The sequence below is a fragment of the Tetrahymena thermophila genome (genome assembly GCF_000189635.1).
Source record: "Tetrahymena thermophila SB210 genomic scaffold scf_8254606, whole genome shotgun sequence".
Classification (NCBI taxonomy): Eukaryota; Ciliophora; class Oligohymenophorea; order Hymenostomatida; family Tetrahymenidae; genus Tetrahymena; species Tetrahymena thermophila.
Genome location: NW_002476376.1, coordinates 53,043 through 71,194, shown reverse-complemented (window position 1 = coordinate 71,194; position 18,152 = coordinate 53,043). Strand labels below are relative to the sequence as shown.

The 18,152-nt window shown below is 22.7% G+C and overlaps 6 protein-coding genes across 6 annotated transcripts; 4 read left to right on the top strand and 2 right to left on the bottom strand. All coding sequences in view use genetic code 6, as the record gives it.

Moving 5' to 3' along the window:
* Window positions 1–1,972: 1,972 nt before the first annotated feature.
* On the top strand, window positions 1,973–3,169 carry TTHERM_01087910 (hypothetical protein; the record flags this gene model as incomplete). Its single annotated transcript, XM_001017883.1, has 1 exon — window positions 1,973–3,169. One exon carries the CDS (start codon window positions 1,973–1,975, stop codon window positions 3,167–3,169), a length of 1,197 nt encoding a protein of 398 aa, XP_001017883.1.
* A 1,600-nt stretch (window positions 3,170–4,769) lies between these two features.
* Window positions 4,770–6,959, bottom strand: TTHERM_001087909 (hypothetical protein; the record flags this gene model as incomplete). Its single annotated transcript, XM_012798069.1, has 8 exons — window positions 4,770–4,857; window positions 5,076–5,165; window positions 5,417–5,506; window positions 5,758–5,847; window positions 6,080–6,169; window positions 6,407–6,496; window positions 6,749–6,838; window positions 6,931–6,959. The coding sequence occupies 8 exons, from the start codon at window positions 6,957–6,959 to the stop codon at window positions 4,770–4,772; spliced, it is 657 nt and encodes a 218-aa protein (XP_012653523.1).
* A 268-nt stretch (window positions 6,960–7,227) lies between these two features.
* On the top strand, window positions 7,228–8,148 carry TTHERM_01087900 (hypothetical protein; the record flags this gene model as incomplete). The annotated part of the gene is made up of 1 exon (XM_001017882.1): window positions 7,228–8,148. One exon carries the CDS (start codon window positions 7,228–7,230, stop codon window positions 8,146–8,148), a length of 921 nt encoding a protein of 306 aa, XP_001017882.1.
* Window positions 8,149–11,919: 3,771 nt separating this feature from the next.
* TTHERM_01087890 (hypothetical protein) lies at window positions 11,920–12,984 on the top strand (the record flags this gene model as incomplete). The annotated part of the gene is made up of 1 exon (XM_001017881.1): window positions 11,920–12,984. One exon carries the CDS (start codon window positions 11,920–11,922, stop codon window positions 12,982–12,984), a length of 1,065 nt encoding a protein of 354 aa, XP_001017881.1.
* Window positions 12,985–13,554: 570 nt separating this feature from the next.
* On the bottom strand, window positions 13,555–14,003 carry TTHERM_01087880 (hypothetical protein; the record flags this gene model as incomplete). The annotated part of the gene is made up of 3 exons (XM_001017880.1): window positions 13,555–13,683; window positions 13,750–13,770; window positions 13,944–14,003. 3 exons carry the CDS (start codon window positions 14,001–14,003, stop codon window positions 13,555–13,557), a joined length of 210 nt encoding a protein of 69 aa, XP_001017880.1.
* A 2,649-nt stretch (window positions 14,004–16,652) lies between these two features.
* TTHERM_01087870 (hypothetical protein) lies at window positions 16,653–17,996 on the top strand (the record flags this gene model as incomplete). The annotated part of the gene is made up of 1 exon (XM_001017879.1): window positions 16,653–17,996. The coding sequence occupies one exon, from the start codon at window positions 16,653–16,655 to the stop codon at window positions 17,994–17,996; it is 1,344 nt and encodes a 447-aa protein (XP_001017879.1).
* Between the last annotated feature and the right edge of the window lie 156 nt (window positions 17,997–18,152).

Below are 18,152 nucleotides of genomic sequence, written 5' to 3'. Positions count from 1 at the left end.
AATATTCTAATTACACATTTCAAAGATGTATAGAGGAATTCATTAATCCACTTAATTTTAAATATTTTAAAAATATAAATTTTAGGGAAATTTTAAGATAACCATTAGAAAATTTACTTTTTTTAAATGAATTTTTTAGAATTTCTTACATTTATTTATTACCTATTTTGACACATCTTAATATCTTAATGTTAAATTATTGCTTATGATTTTAAATGATGATTCACATTTTTTTTTCAAATTTTCTTTAATAAAATTATTGATATGTTTAAAAAGCGTTTCTATTGTTCATATTTGTATTTCATATTAAAATACTACTTAAAAATACTACCTTAGAGGAATTACCTCTATTTATTTAGATATTATCCAATTTCCTTTTTATGAATATAGAGAAATAGCTAAGTTTTCTAATATTATTTTAATTTAGTTTTACAATCTAAACAACAGATTTATTTTCCTTATTGCTACAAGTATTCTAACTAAATTTTTTATTTTGTCTCAATATATTTTCTTACTTATATTTACATTTAATATACCAAATATCCTTTTAAAAAAATTATAAATAGATTAATATTGATTAGACATAATAGTTAGTCGAGATAAAATTACATTTTTAGTATTTACGATTACCTAATTTATTGATTTTAATTTATTAATTGCATATCTATTTTCTATGAGTTAAAATAAACAAGCTAATAAATTTAATTTATCTTACTGACTGAATGACATCATTTAATTTCATTCATAATATTTATCTACATTCCAAAATTTTTTTTTGTTGCTGAATATAAAAATAAATTTATTTTATGAAAATAATTACATGCTATTATTGATAAAAATGGTTAATTGCATGCTACTTACTATTAACTTAAATTATTAATAGTTTTATTATTAGAAAGTAAGATGTAAACATATCAATACTTTTTATTTTAAGAAAATTAATCTTCTTAATTAGTTCAAATTACTTCTTTTTAGATTCAAGCTATAAATAAATAAATAATCATATTAATTTAATTTATCTTACTTACATCTAAAAATTTCATTCATAATCAATATTTACATTTCTAAATATTTTTTTTGTTGCTGAATATAAAAATAAATTAATTTTGTTAAAATAATTACATGATATTATTGATAAAAATGGTTAATTGCATACTACTTACTATTAACTTAAATTATTTATAGTTTTATTACTAGAAAGTAAGATGTAGACATATCAATACTTTTTATTTTAACAAAATTAATCTTCTTAATTAGTTCGAATTACTTCTTTTTAAATTCAAGCTATAAATAAATAATAAGATTAATTTAATTTATCTTACTTACATCTATACATTTCATTTATAATAAATATCTACATTTCAAAATACTTTTTTTGTTGCTGAATATAAAAATAAAATAATTACATGCTATTATTAACAAAAATGGTTCATTGAATACTACTTACTATTAACTTAAATTATTTATAATATTATTATCAGAAAATAAGATGTAAAAATATCAAGACTTAATATTTTAACAAAATCAATCTTCTTAATTACTTCTAATTATTTTTTTTCCTACACTGATTAATATATAGGTCATCTGAAAAAATATAAAGAGAGAAAAAGGTCGATATATTATTAATTCGTTAAAAAATTTTTTTTAATGTTATAAAATATTACCCTCCTCCACTCCTCCAAGTAAAATGATTGGAGAACGAAAAAATTTAGCATGGAAGGTCGGACTTCGAACGTATTGTCCTAAAACGCTCTGATTTTAATTTCTCTCCCACTTGATTTGAAAATATTACAATTTTTAAAAATATATCTAAAATAAATATAAAAATAGGGAATTAGATTCTTTATCAATCAAAATAAATCAATCGACTATTTTAACAAGTGTTTGGCACTTAAATAATTATAAATAATTAATAAATTAAATAATAAATAATAATTAATTAAATAAATTACTAAACCTTAAACATTAATAAATGAATAAAAAACTATTTGCTTTTATTGCAGTGTTGTGCTTCTTAGAAGTTGTTCTCTCTAATACCTGTCCTTTTTGTACATATAGCCCTACTGGCGATGATTCAGCTGGCTAATGTACCAGCTGCCCTAGTGGAACATGTACACAAAATAATGGAACAGTTGGATAAAGCTCAACTGCATGTACAATTAATGCATGTCCTATAGGAACATATAATTATTCAGGTTTTGATTATAGCATTAATGGAAATCCTTGTTTAAGTTGTAATCCAGGTACGTCAACTCCTACTAGTCATACTAGAGGAACAAGTTAGGCTTCTTGTACTGTTACTCTTAAAGCATGTCCTAAAGGTAGCTATTCTTCATCAGGATTTGATACAGATGGATCTGGATCTGGAGCTGGATGTACTACTTGTAATGCAGGTACATAAACTCCTAATACTTAAACTAAAGGAACAGATTAATCTGCTTGTACTCTTAAAGCATGTGCTAAAGGTAATTTTTCTGCTTCAGGATTTGATACAGACGGATCTGGAGCTGGATGTACTGCTTGTAATGTAGGTACATCAACCCCTAATCCCTAAACTATAGGAACAGATTAATCTGTTTGTACTGTTACTGTTAAAGCATGTGCTAAAGGTAGTTATTCTTCCTTAGGATTTGATACAGACGGATCTGGAACGGGATGTACTACTTGTAATACAGGTACATCAACTCCTAATACTTAAACAAAAGGATTAGATTAATCTGCTTGTACTCTTAAAGCATGTGCTAAAGGTAAATATTCTGCTTCAGGATTTGATACAGACGGATCTGGAGCTGGATGTTCTGCTTGTAATGCCGGTACATCAACCTCTAATACTTAAACTATAGGAGCAGGTTAGTCTGTATGTACTGTTACTCTTAAGGCCTGTCCTGCTGGAACATATAGTGTATCATCATTAGATACAGATGGTAATGGATCAGGTTGTAATAAATGTGCTGTTAATACTTACTCTGCTTAAGGTGCTACTTCTTGCACTCCTTGCACTAATAATCGTACCTCTCCAGCTGGATCTACTGCTGTAACTGCTTGTGTATGCCCATAAGGAACATCTGGTCCTACAGATGGTATCAGTTCATGTTCTATCACTACTAGTAGTGGCTCAATAAACACTCTTTTTATATCATTCATTTTTATTTTGGTGTCTTTATTCTGAATCTAAAATAAATAAACTATATTTTCTTGTTTTCTGTATGATTATTATTAATACCTATGTTGTTACTAATTTTAATTCTTAAGTTTAAATTCAAAAGAAGATATTTTAAAAACCACAAATTAAGAAAATTAATTTTAGTTAATTTTTAATTGCTGATAAGCAAGCTTAGAAGATTCTTAAATTTTTTTTAGTAAAAAGTTGTTAAATCAAATATTAATTCATCAAAAAATTAAATATTTTATCTTTTAATTGACTTTGCTAGGTTCAAAACCTATTATTAATTTATTTTTTTAACACTTTTAAAAAATTTTTAATTTACCTAAATACTTATTGACTATAACTAAATAAAATTCTTCAAATAGCAATCCTATAAAGAGATACTTATGTATGTATTAGATGTAATGCATTAGTTCGTAAATAAATTTTAATGAGGTAAACTTACGAATCATAAAGGCAAGGCAAGGTATTGCTAACTATTATTACTAAAATATTTGGCTGAATACAATTTTTTTTATTTAAAGAAATTAATTTTTTCATTTTATTTTATTTTATTACTCAAAGTATAATTTATTCAAAATTGGAACATATATTTTACAGAGTTAAGGTTTCACTAAATAAATTATATTGATAGAGGTCTATTATAATGTATGTCCGTCTACCCATACTACTATCTAAGTTTCCATTTTTAATAATTTGCATATTTTTATACTAATTATTTTTATTTTCTGAAACCCATACTTATTTTTTTAAAAGATCAACTTTAACAAATATCGCTTCCTCTCATATATAGTAAAAAGTAGATTCTATCTATTTCAAATAAAAGAAAATAAATAATTTTTTAGTAAGACTCCAAACCTCCAATTTGTATTTTTCTAGAATATTTAGAGAACATTTTATAATAAAAAATAAGTTATGCACTTTAAAATTTATAATACCTCATTAAAAAAAATTACATAAATTCTTGATATGAAATAAGCATATAAAAAGCCAAATTCAAGCATTAACGACTTTTAAATTCATTAATTTACTCTAAATATTCTGAAATAAAAAAATCAAATTTGTATTGTCTGAATGAATAAATGATAGTTTAAAAAAAAAATATTTTATGATTTTAAAAAATATAAAACGAAAAAAATGACCACTAATGTTAAAATAAAAAGTAAAACTTGATTTCTCCCTGAAGTATTATTTAAATAATGATATTTAATTAATCATGATAAATAAAAAAAGGATAGAAATATGATTGATGGATAATATTTAAGATTAAAATATAACTGGCATATAAAAGTTTGGCATTTATATAATTTAATAAAATGTAATATAACACTAAAAGTTTCAATTTATTTGATCATTTTTGGAGAAACCAAAGGGTTTGCTTATGAGGATTTAATTTATTTAAGTAAATTTAATTTTTTTATTTTTTATAAATAATTTAAATACTTACAAAAATATGAATGATATTTATAAATATAAAATCAATAATAAAATCTATCTATCTATATTTTAGGTTAAAAACACTTTTTCAAAATATTATATAATAAAATATATAATACTATTCAAGCATTTTATATTTATTCATCCTTTTTTCATCTATTTTTTATCATTAGAAATAAAAGACAACTAATCTTTTTGATTTAAGAAACTTGCTTAATACTTTGAACTTTTATGATTCATTCATTGGGCTAAAACTTTTATAATAAATTTGTGTAAATTTTAAAATAAATATCAAATTAGAATAAACTTTTAAATTTAAAATTATTCTTTAAATTAATAAATAAAATAATATTAGTGGAATAAAAAAGATAAAAAAATAAAAGCTATCAAATAAATTCAAAGATTTTTTTTGTTTTATATTCATTTTTGTAGTTTAAAATATCACAATCCAAAACAAATAAATTATTTTTACCCAAAATAAAGTGTCAAATTTGAGAGATTAATGCAATTTGCTAAAGCAGAACCTAAGCCTGATGCACCTTCATCACTAATTTAATTAGACCTTTTTAAATATTGAAGAAAAAATATATCATTAAATAGTTAATTAGAAGGAAAAAATGAAGAAAAAATATGAAATAATAAGAAATAAATAATAAAAGCAAAAGTTGAAAATAAAATGATGAGCTAAATTAACAAAGAAAGAACAAAAAAAAAGCAAGCACAATAAAAACAAAAAGAAAAAAGAGCTTTATTGTTTTTAATTAGTTTTTATAATTAAAAATATCACAATCCAAAACAAATAAACTTTTTTACTAAAGGTAAAGTGTCAAATCTGAGAGATTAATGCAATTTGCTAAAGCAGAACCTAAGCCTGATGCACCTTCATCACTAATTTAATTAGACCTTTTTAAATATTGAAGAAAAAATATATCATTAAATAGTTAATTAGAAGGAAAAAATGAAGAAAAAATATGAAATAATAAGAAATAAATAATAAAAGCAAAAGTTGAAAATAAAATGATGAGCTAAATTAACAAAGAATGAACAAAAAAAAAGCAACACAATAAAAAGAAAAAGAAAAAAAAGCTTTATTGTTTTTAATTAGTTTTTATAATTAAAAATATCACAATCCAAAACAAATAAATTGTTTTTACCAAAGGTCAAGTGTCAAATTTGAGAGATTAATGCAATTTGCTAAAGCAGAACCTAAGTCTGATGCACCAATTGCACCAATTTAATTATCACTTTTTAAATATTGAAGAAAAAATATATCATTAAATAGTTAATTAAAGGAAAAAATGAAGAAAAAATATGAAATAATAAAAGCAAAAGTTGAAAATAAAATGATGAGCTAAATTAACAAAGAAAGAACAAAAAAAAAAGCAAGCACAATAAAAAGAAAAAAGAGCTTTATTGTTTTTAATTAGTTTTTATAATTAAAAATATCACAATCCAAAACAAATAAATTATTTTTACCCAAGGTGAAGTGCCAAATTTGAGAGATTAATGCAATTTGCTAAAGCAGAACCTAAGCCTGATGCACCAATTGCACCAATTTAATTTTGACTTTTTAAATATTGAAGAAAAAATATATCATTAAATAGTTAATTAGAAGGAAAAAATGAGAAAAAATATGAAATAATAAAAGCAAAAGTTGAAAATAAAATGATGAGCTAAATTAACAAATAAAGAACAAAAAAAAAGCAAGCACAATAAAAACAAAAAGAAAAAAGAGCTTTATTGTTTTTAATTAGTTTTTATAATTAAAAATATCACAATCCAAAACAAATAAACTGTTTTTACTAAAGGTAAAGTGTCAAATCTGAGAGATTAATGCAATTTGCTAAAGCAGAACCTAAGCCTGATGCACCTTCATCACCAATTTAATTGTTACTTTTTAAATATTGAAGAAAAAATATATCATTAAATAGTTAATTAGAAGGAAAAAATGAAGAAAAAATATGAAATAATAAGAAATAAATAATAAAAGCAAAAGTTGAAAATAAAATGATGAGCTAAATTAACAAAGAAAGAACAAAAAAAAAGCAAACACAATAAAAAGAAAAAGAAAAAAGAGCTTTATTGTTTTTAATTAGTTTTTATAATTAAAAATATCACAATCAAAAACAAATAAATTGTTTTTACCTAAGGTAAAGTGTCAAATCTGAGAGATTAATGCAATTTGCTAAAGCAGAACCTAAGCTTGATGCACCTTCATCACCAATTTATTTGTTACTTTTTAAATATTGAAGAAAAAATATATCATTAAATAGTTAATTAGAAGGAAAAAATGAAGAAAAAATATATCATTAAATAGAATAAGCTACCATACAAATTTACAAAAAGCAAGTTTCATTTTATAAAATTAAAATTTTAAATATTTTTTATTCGCCTTAAAAAGGTCCAATAAAAATTTAACTCCCATTTGATTTGAAATATTACATTACAATTTTTGAAAATATTATCTAATTAAATATAAAAACAGGGAATTAGATACTTAATTAATTAAAAATTAATCGATTATTTTAACAAGTGTTTAGCACTTAATTAATTATAAAAAAATAATAAATTAAATTATAAATAATAATTAATTAAATAAATTACTAAATCTTAAATATTAATAAATGAATAAAAAACTATTTGCTTTTATAGCAGTGTTATGCTTCTTAAAAGTTGTTCTCTCTCAATCTCCTTCTCCCTGTCCTATTTGTACATATAGCCCTAGTGGCGACAACTAATTAGGTCCATGTAGCAACTGCCCTAATGGATTATGTACAAATGGTGTTGGGACATTTGGAATGTCTCAAAATGTATGTACAATTAAAGCATGCCCTAAAGGATAATATAGCTCTTCAGGTTTTAATTATAGTGGACCTGGACTTTCTTGTTAAAGTTGTAATGCAGGTACATCAACTCCTAATACTTAAACTAAAGGAACAGATTAATCTGTTTGTACTGTTATTTTTAAAGCATGTGCTAAAGGTAGTTATTCTTCCTCAGGTTTAGATACAGATGGATCTGGAGCTGGATGTAGTTCTTGTACTACAGGCACATCAACTCCTAATACTTAAACTATAGGAACAGATTCATCTGTTTGTACTATTACTCTTAAAGCTTGTGCTAAAGGTAACTATTCTGTCTCAGGATTTGATAGAGACGGATCTGGAACTGGATGTACTCTTTGTACTGCAGGTACATCAACTCCTACAACTTAAACTAAAGGAACAGATTAATCTGTTTGTACTGTTACTCTTAAGGCCTGTCCTGCTGGCTCATATAGTGTATCATCATTTGATACAGATGGTAATGGATCAGGTTGTAATAAATGTGCTGTTAATACTTACTCTGCTTAAGGTGCTACTTCTTGCACTTCTTGCACTAATAATCGTACCTCTCCAGCTGGATCTACTACTGTAACTGCTTGTGTATGCCCATAAGGAACATCTGGTCCTACAGATGGTGTAAGTTCATGTTCCATCACTACTAGTGGCTCAATAAACACTCTTTTTATATCACTCATTTTTATTTTAATGTCTTTATTCTGAATCTAAAATAAATAAATAAATAAATAAATAAATAAATAAATAAATAAATAAACTATATTTTCATGTTTTCTGTATTATTATTGTTAATCCATGTGTTTTTATTCATTTTAATACTTAAGTTTATATTTTAAAAATTTAAACTCATTTTTAATTACTGATAAGTAAGCTTAGAAGATTCTCTAAATTTTTTTAAGTAAAAAAGTTGTTAAATCAAATAATAATTCATCAAAAAATTAAATGTTTAGTTAAGCAAATTTTATCTTTTAATTAATTTTGTTAGGTTCAAAACCTATTTTTAATTCCATTTTTTTATATTTATAAAAATTTTTTAATTCAACTAAAAACTTATTTACTGATAACTAGAAAAAAATTCTTCTTCAAATGGCAATCTTGTAAAGAATGTATTGTATTAGATGTAAAGTAAAAATTATTCAAAATTTTTGTTATTCATTCATAAATGTGTTTTAATGAGGTAAACTTACGAATCAAAGTGGCAAGGTATTACAAATTATTATACTAAAATATTTGGTTGAATTCAATGTTTTTTATATAATTCAAAATTTTTGAATTTAAATTTTATGCAAATAAGTCGAAACCCAGCTTAACCAATATTATATTTACAATATTTAGTTATCATTGACATGTATTATTATATAAAATTTATGATTCCTTAGCTTTTAACATAAATGTGTATGGGTTTCGTTAAAAAAAATTTAGTAATAGTATTAAAATATTTTTTAATTTAAAATTATAATAAATGATGGATGATTCACATTTTTTTTCAAATTTTCTTTAATAAAACTATTGATTTGCTCTAAAAATGTTTCTTCTTATTTCGTCTTAAAAAATTAGATACTACTTAAAAATACTACCGTAGAGGTATTAAAATCTTCTATTAGATGTTATCCAATTTTCTTTTTATAATTATACTGAAAACCTAAATTATCTAATATTATTTTAATTTAATTTAGTTTTACAATCTAAACAACAGATTTTCCTTATTGCAACAAACTATAAATAATATTAATTCAAAAATATTCAACCCAAATTTTTAATTTTGTGGAAATATATTTTCTCAACTTATATTACATTTAATATATCAAATAACCTTTAAAAAAAATTTATAAATAGATTAATATTAATTAGACATAATAGTTAGTCGTGATAAAATTACATTTTTAGTTTTTATGATTAACTAATTTATTGATTTTAATTTATAAATTACGTTTAATATTTGCATCAAGTTATTTCTATGAGTTAAAAGAAACAAGCTAATTAATTTAATTTATCATACTTACATCATTTAATTTCATTGATAATATTTATCTACATTCCAAAAATTTTTTTTTGTTGTTGTTGAATATAAAAATAAATTAATTTTATGAAAATAAGTACAAGCTATCATTGACAAAAATGGTTAATTGAATACAACTTACTATTAACTTAAAATTATTTATAATTTTATTATTAGAAAGTTAGATGTAAAAATATCAATACTTAATATTTTAAAAAAATCAATCTTCTTAATTATTTCTAATTACTTTTTTTAATTCAAGCAACAAATAAACAAACTGATTAATTAATTTATTTTATCTTACTTACATCTATAAATTTCATTCATAATATATATCTACATTAAAAAATTTTTTTTGTTGCTGAATATAAAAATAAATTAATTTTATGAAAATAATTACTTGCTATTATTTATAAAAATGGTTAATTGAATACTACTTACTATTAACTTAAATTATTTATTTATTTTTATAATAAGAAAATAAAAAGCAAAAATATCAATACTTTATATTTTAACAAAATCTATCTCTTTAATTACTTCTAATTAATTTTTTACCTACCGCTGATTAATATATATATAGGCAAATGATATATATGAAAATTAGCAAATGAATGATTTTACTTTTTTCAAATTAATTTTTTATAATTTCTTACATTTATTTATTACCTATTTTTACAGTATCTTAATATCTTAATGCTAAATTAATGCTTATGATAATAAATGATAATTCACATTTTTTTTGAAATTTTCTTTAGTAAAATTATTGGTTTGTTCAAAAACTGTTTCTTCTATTCATATTTTTATTTCACCATAAAAAAATTAGATGCTACTTAAAAATGCTACCATAGAGGTATTAAAATCCTCTATTTAGATATTATCCAATTTTCTTATGATGATTTTATTGAAAAAGCTAAGTTTTCTAATATTATTTTAATTTAGTTTTACAATCTAAATAACAGATTTATTTTCCTTATTGCAACAAGTATTCTAACTAAATTTTTTATTTTGTCGCAAAATATTTTCTCAACTTATATTTACATTTAATATATCAAATATCCTTTTAAAAAAATTTATAAATAGATTAATATTGATTAGGCATAATAGTTAGTCAAGATAAAATTATACTATTTGTATTTATGATTGCCTAATTTATTGATTTTAATTTATTAATTTTAGTTTAATATTAGCATATCTATTTTCTATGAGTTAAAATAAACAAGCTGATTCATTTAATTTATCTTACTTACTGAATGATATCATTTAATTTCATTCGTAATATATATCTACATTCCAAAAATTTTTTTTGTTGCTGAATATAAAAATAAATTAATTTTAATAAAACAATTACATGCTATTATTGACAAAAATGGTTAACTGAATACTAATTACCAGTAACTTAAATTATTTATAATTTTATTATTAGAATATAAGATGTAAAAATATCAATACTATATATTTTAACAAAATCAATCTTCTTAATTAGTTCTAATTATTTTTTTTTAAATTCCAGCTATAAATAATCTGATTAATTTAATTTATCTTACTTTCATCTATAAATTTCATTAATAATATTTATCTACATTTCAAAAATTTTTTTTTATTGTTGAATATAAAAATAAATTAATTTTATTAAAACAATTACATGCTATTATTGACAAAAATGTTTTATTGAATACTATATACTATTAACTTAAATTATTTATAATTTAATTATTAGAGTATAAGATGTAAAAATATCATTACTTTATATTTTAACAAATCTATCTTCTTAATTTGTTCGAATTACTTTTTTTTAAATTCAAGCTATAAATAAATAATATTTATCTTACTTACATCTATATAATTCATTCATAATGTATATCTATATTTCAAAATTTTTTTTCATTGCTAAATATAAAAATAAATTAATTTTATGAAAACAATTATATTCTATTATTGGTAAAAATTATTAATTAAATACTAATTACTATTAACTTAAATTATTTATAATTTTATTATTAGAAAATAAAATATAAAAATATCAATACTCTACATTTTAACAAAATCAATCTTCTTAATTACTTCTAATTAATTTTTTATAAATTACTGATTAATATATAGGTCATCTGAAAATTCATTTACTTCTTTAAAAAAATATTGTAATAAGTTAGATAGTTCTTTTGTTAAAATTTTTTTTAAAAATATTGAAATATTACCCTCCAAGTAAAATGATTGGAGAGGGAAAAATTTAGTATGATAGGTCAGACTTCTAACATATTGGCATTAAAACCTCCGATTGAAAATTCTCTCCCACTTGAATTGAAATATTACAATTTTTGAAAATACATCTAAAATAAAAACAGGTAATTAGATACTTTTTCAATCAAAATAAATCAACTATTTTAAAAAGTGTTTGGCACTTAAATAATTATAAATAATTAATAAAAATAAAAAATAATAATTAATTAAATAAATTACTAAACTTTAAACATTAGAAAATGAATAAAAAACTATTTGTTTTTATAGCAGTGTTATGCTTCTTAGAAGTTGTTCTCTCTAATCCTCCCCCTCTCTGTCCTCCTTGTACATATAGCGCTACTGGCGATAGCTCATCTAGCCCATGTACCAACTGCCCTAGTGGATTATGTACAAAAGATGCTGCAACAGTTGGATAAGATCCAAGTGTTTGTACAATTAAGCCATGCCCTAAAGGAAAATATAGTTCATCTGGTTTTGATTACTCATAATTTGGACTTTTTTGCAATAATTGCCCTCCAGGTACAACAACTGCTAGTAGTTAAACATCAGGAAATTCTCCATAAGTTTGTAATGTTACTCTTAAAGCATGTGCTAAAGGTAGCTATTCTGCCTCAGGATATGATACAGATGGATCTGGAGCTGGATGTACTGCTTGTACTGCAGGTACATCAACTCCTAATATTTAAACTACAGGAACAGATCAATCTGTTTGTACTCTTACTCTTAAAGCATGTCCTAAAGGTAACTATTCTTCCTCAGGATTTGATACAGACGGATCTGGATCTGGAGCTGGATGTACTCCTTGTACTGCAGGTACATCAACTCCTAATACTTAAACAAAAGGAATAGATTAATCTGTTTGTACTCTTAAAGCATGTGCTAAAGGTAACTATTCTGCCTCAGGATTTGATAATGATGGATCTGGAACTGGATGTACTGGTTGTACTGCAGGTACATCAACCCCTAATACTTAAACTATAGGAGTAGATTAATCTATTTGTACTGTTACTCTTAAGACCTGTCCTGCTGGCTCATATAGTGTATCATCATTTGATACAGATGGTAATGGATCAGGTTGTAATAAATGTGCTGTTAATACTTACTCTGCTTAAGGTGCTACTTCTTGCACTTCTTGCACTAATAATCGTACCTCTCCAGCTGGATCTACTGCTGTAACTGCTTGTGTATGCCCATAAGGAACATCTGGTCCTACAGATGGTGTCAGCTCATGTTCCACCACTAGTAGTGGCTCAATAAACACTCTTTTTATATCACTCTTTTTTATTTTAATGTGTTTATTCTGAATTTAAAATAAATAAATAAATAAACCATATTTTCATGTTTTGATTATTGTTAATACGTGTGTTGTTACTCATTTTAATTCTTAAGTTTATTTTAAAAAGAAGATATTTTAAAAACAAAATATTATGAAAAGTAATTTTAATTAATTTTTAATTGCTGATAAGCAAGCTTAAAAGATTCTCAAATTTTTTTAAGTAAAAAGTTGTTAAATCATATAATAAATAATTCATCAAAATATTAAATATTTAGTTAAGAGTTTATTATCTTTTAATTGATTTTGCTAGGTTCAAAACCTATTTTTAATTTCATTTTTTTATACTTATTAAAAATTTTTAATTCAACTAAAAACTTATTGACTGATAACTAAATAAAATTCCTCCAATAGCAATCCTTGCAAATAGATACTTATGTATATATTAAATGTAGTTACTAGTTTGAAAATATGTTTTAATGATGTAAACTTACGAATCAAAGAGGTAAGATGGTATTACTAACTATTATTACTAAAATATTTGGTTGAATTAAATTTTTTTTAATTAAAGAGATTTTTTCATTTCATTTTATTTTATTATTCAAAGTAATATATTAGATTCATAGAGACCTACCTGACCCAACCACCATTTTTTGAAAGGAATTTTGTTATTTTCATTAAATCTGCAGTTTTTTTGGGTGCATCTATATTAAAACTGGTCTCTCTCTACCTTACATATAATATATTATTCATGAAAAAAAAAAATTCTCTATATCCGTGCATTTATTTTACTTACTTACTATGAAGTAGCAAGATGCTATAAAATTAAAATAACCTCTTTGAATAAATAAAACGAAAGCCAGCCAGTTAAAAAATTTTTTTAATTTTTTTTAATAGATTTATTAAAATAATTATTTTGAATTCTTTAGCAAAAAAAGTGAAAGTTTACTTTTTTAAATTTAATTTTTTAGATTTTTTTACATTAATTACCTATTACTACAGCATCTTAATGTTAAATTTTTGCTCATGATAATAAATGATGATTCGCATTCTTTTTCAAATTTTCTTTAATAAATTATTGATTTGCCCAAAAAATGTTTCATCTAAAGATATTTTTATTTCATCTTAAAAAAGTAGATAATATTTATAAATACTATCTTATAGGTATTAAAATCCTCTATTTAGATATTATCCAATTTTCTTTTTATGATTTTATTGAAAAAGCTAAGTTTTCTAATATTATTTTAATTTAGTTTTACAATCTAAACAACTGATTTTCCTTTATGCAACAAGCTATAAATAAAATTAATTCTAAATTTTCAACCTAAATTTTTTTTTTGTGCCAATATATTTTCTCAACTTATATTTACATTTAATATATCAAATATCCTTTAAAAAAATATAAATAGATTAATATTGATTAGACATAATAGTTAGTTGTGATAAAATTTCATTTTTAGTATTTATGATTGCCTAATTTATTGATTTCAATTTATTAATTTTAGTTTAATATTTGCATAGGTATTTTCTATGGGTAAAAATAAACAAACTGATTAATTTAATTTATCTTATTTACATCGTGAAATTTCATTCATAATATCTATATTCCAAAAATTTTTATTTTCTTACTGAATATAAAAATAAATTAACATTATGAAAATAATTACATGCTATTATTGACAAAAAGGGTTAACTGAATACTAGTTACTATTAACTTAAATTATTTATAAGTTTATTATTAGAAATTAAGATGTAAAAATATCAATACTTTATATTTTAACAATATCAATCTTCTTAATTATTTCTAATTACTTTTTTTTTAATTAAAGCAACGAATAAACAAACTGATTAATTTAATTTATCTTACTCCTTTAATTTCATTCATAATAGCTATATTCCAAAAATTTTTGTTTCTTACTGAATATAAAAATAAATTAATTTTATGAAAAAAATGATATGCTATTATTTTCAAAAATGGTTAATTGGATACTACTTACTATTAACTATAAATTATTTATAATTTTATATTTAGAAAAAAGGATATAAAATATCAATACTTTCATTTTAACAAAATCAATCTTCTTAGTTATTTCTAATTACTTTTTTTTTAATTCAAGCAACAAACAAACAAATTGATTATTTAATTTATGTTACTCCTTTAATTTCATTCATAATAGCTATATTCCAAAAATTTTTGTTTCTTAATGAATATAAAAATAAATTAATTTTATGAAAAAAATGATATGCTATTATTTTCAAAAATGGTTAATTGGATAATACTTACTATTAACTATAAATTTTTAATAATTTTATAATTAGAAAAAAGGATATAAAATATCAATACTTTCATTTTAACAAAATCAATCTTCTTAGTTATTTCTAATTACTTTTTTTTTAATTAAAGCAACAAATAAACGAATTGATTAATTTAATTTATCTTACTCATTTAATTTCATTCTAAATAGCTATATTCCAAAAAATTTTTGTTTCTTACTGAATATAAAAATAAATTAATTTTATGAAAAAAATGATATGCTATTATTTTCAAAAATGATTAATTGGATACTACTTACTATTAACTATAAATTATTTATAATTTTATATTTAGAAAAAAGGATATAAAATATCAATACTTTCATTTTAACAAAATCAATCTTCTTAGTTATTTCTAATTACTTTTTTTTTAATTAAAGCAACAAATAAACGAATTGATTAATTTAATTTATCTTACTCATTTAATTTCATTCTAAATAGCTATATTCCAAAAAATTTTTGTTTCTTACTGAATATAAAAATAAATTAATTTTATGAAAAAAATGATATGCTATTATTTTCAAAAATGGTTAATTGGATAATACTTACTATTAACTATAAATTTTTAATAATTTTATAATTAGAAAAAAGGATATAAAATATCAATACTTTCATTTTAACAAAATCAATCTTCTTAGTTATTTCTAATTACTTTTTTTTTTAATTCAAGCAACAAATAAACAAACTGATTAATTTAATTTATCTTACTCATTTAATTCCATTCATAATAGCTATATTCCAAAAATTTTTGTTTCTTACTGAATATAAAAATAAATTAATTTTATGAAAAAAATGATATGCTACTATTTTCAAAAATAGTTAATTGGAAACTACTTACTATTTACTATAAATTATTTATAATTTTATAATTAGAAAAAAGCATGTAAAATATCAATACTTTTCATATTAACAAAATCAATCTTCTTAATTACTACTAATTACTTTTTTTTTAATTCAAGCAAAATAATGTAATTAATTTAAATCTTTCAGGTGGGGGATCCTAACTATTGAGGTTGAGAATGATTTGGAAAAAAATTTCATTATTATAATTTCTTTAAAGATTTTTTTAAAAATGTTGCAAAATATAACCCTCCTAGAGAAATGATTGGAGAGCGAAAAAATTTAGCATGGAAGGTGAACTTCAAACATATTGGCCTTAAAAACGCTCCGATTGTAATTTCTCTCCCAATTAATTTGAAATATTACAATTTTTGAAAATAAATATATCTAAATTAAACATAAAAACAGGAAATTAGATACTTAATCAATAAAAATAAATCGATTATTTTAAAAAGTGTTTGGCACTTAAGTAATTATAAATAATTAATTAATAAATTAAATTATAAATAATAATTAATTAAATTAGTAAACCTTAAACATTAGTAAATGAATAAAAAACTATTTGCTTTTATAGTAGTATTAAGCTTCTTAGAAGTTGTTCTCTCTGATCCCTGTCCTATGTGTACATATAACCCTACTGGCGATAGTTCATCTGGCCAATGTACCAGCTGCCCTGGTGGATTATGTACACATAATAAAGGAACGGTTGGATAAGATCCAAATGTATGTACATTTAAGGCATGTCCTAAAGGATAATATAGTTATACAGGTTTTGATTTCACCACAGATGGAGTTCCTTGTTAAAATTGTGATGCAGGTACATCAACTCTTAATATTTAAACTAAAGGAACGGATTAATCTGTTTGTACTGTTACTTTAAAAGCATGTGCTAAAGGTAGTTATTCTTCCTCAGGACTTGATACAGACGGATCTGGAGATGGATGTACTGCTTGTACTGCAGGTACATCAACTCCTAATACTTAAACTATAGGAACAGATTAATCTATTTGCACTCTTACTCTTAAAGCATGTGCTAAAGGTAAATACTCTTCTTCAGGATTTGATACAGACGGATCTGGAGCAGGATGTACTTCTTGTACTGCAGGTACATCAACCCCTAATACTTAAACTATAGGAACAGGTTAATCTGTTTGTACTGTTACATTTAAAGCATGTGCTAAAGGTAGCTATTCTTCCTCAGGATTTGATACAAACGGATCTGGAGATGGATGTACTGCTTGTACTGCAGGTAAATCAACTCCTAATACTTAAACTATAGGAACAGATTAATCTGTTTGTACACTTACTCTTAAAGCATGTCCTAAAGGTAACTATTCTTCCTCAGGATTTGATACAGACGGATCTGGATCAGGAGCTGGATGTACTGCTTGTACTGTAGGAACATCAACTCCTAATAATTAAACAAAAGGAATAGATTAATCTGTTTGTACTCTTAAAGCATGTGCTAAAGGTAACTATTCTGCCTCAGGATTTGATACAGATGGATCTGGAACTGGATGTACTGCTTGTACTGCAGGTACATCAACCCCTAATACTTAAACTATAGGAGCAGGTTAATCTATTTGTACTGTTACTCTTAAGACCTGTCCTGCTGGCTCATATAGTGTATCATCATTTGATACAGATGGTAATGGATCAGGTTGTAATAAATGTGCTGTTAATACTTACTCTGCATAAGGTGCTACTTCTTGCACTTCTTGCACTAATAATCGTACCTCTCCAGCTGGATCTACTGCTGTAACTGCTTGTGTATGCCCATAAGGAACATCTGGTACTGCAGATGGTGTCAGCTCATGTTCAACCACTACTAGTGGCTCAATAAACACTCTTTTTATTTCACTTATTTTTATTTTAATATGTTTATTTTGAATTTAAAATAAATAAGCTATATTTTCATGTTTTCTGTATATGTGTTGTAACTCATTTTAATTCTTAAGTTTATTTTTAAAAAAAGATATTTTAAAAACAACAAATTATGAAAAGTAATTTTAATTAATTTTTAATTGCTGATAAGCAAGCTTAGAA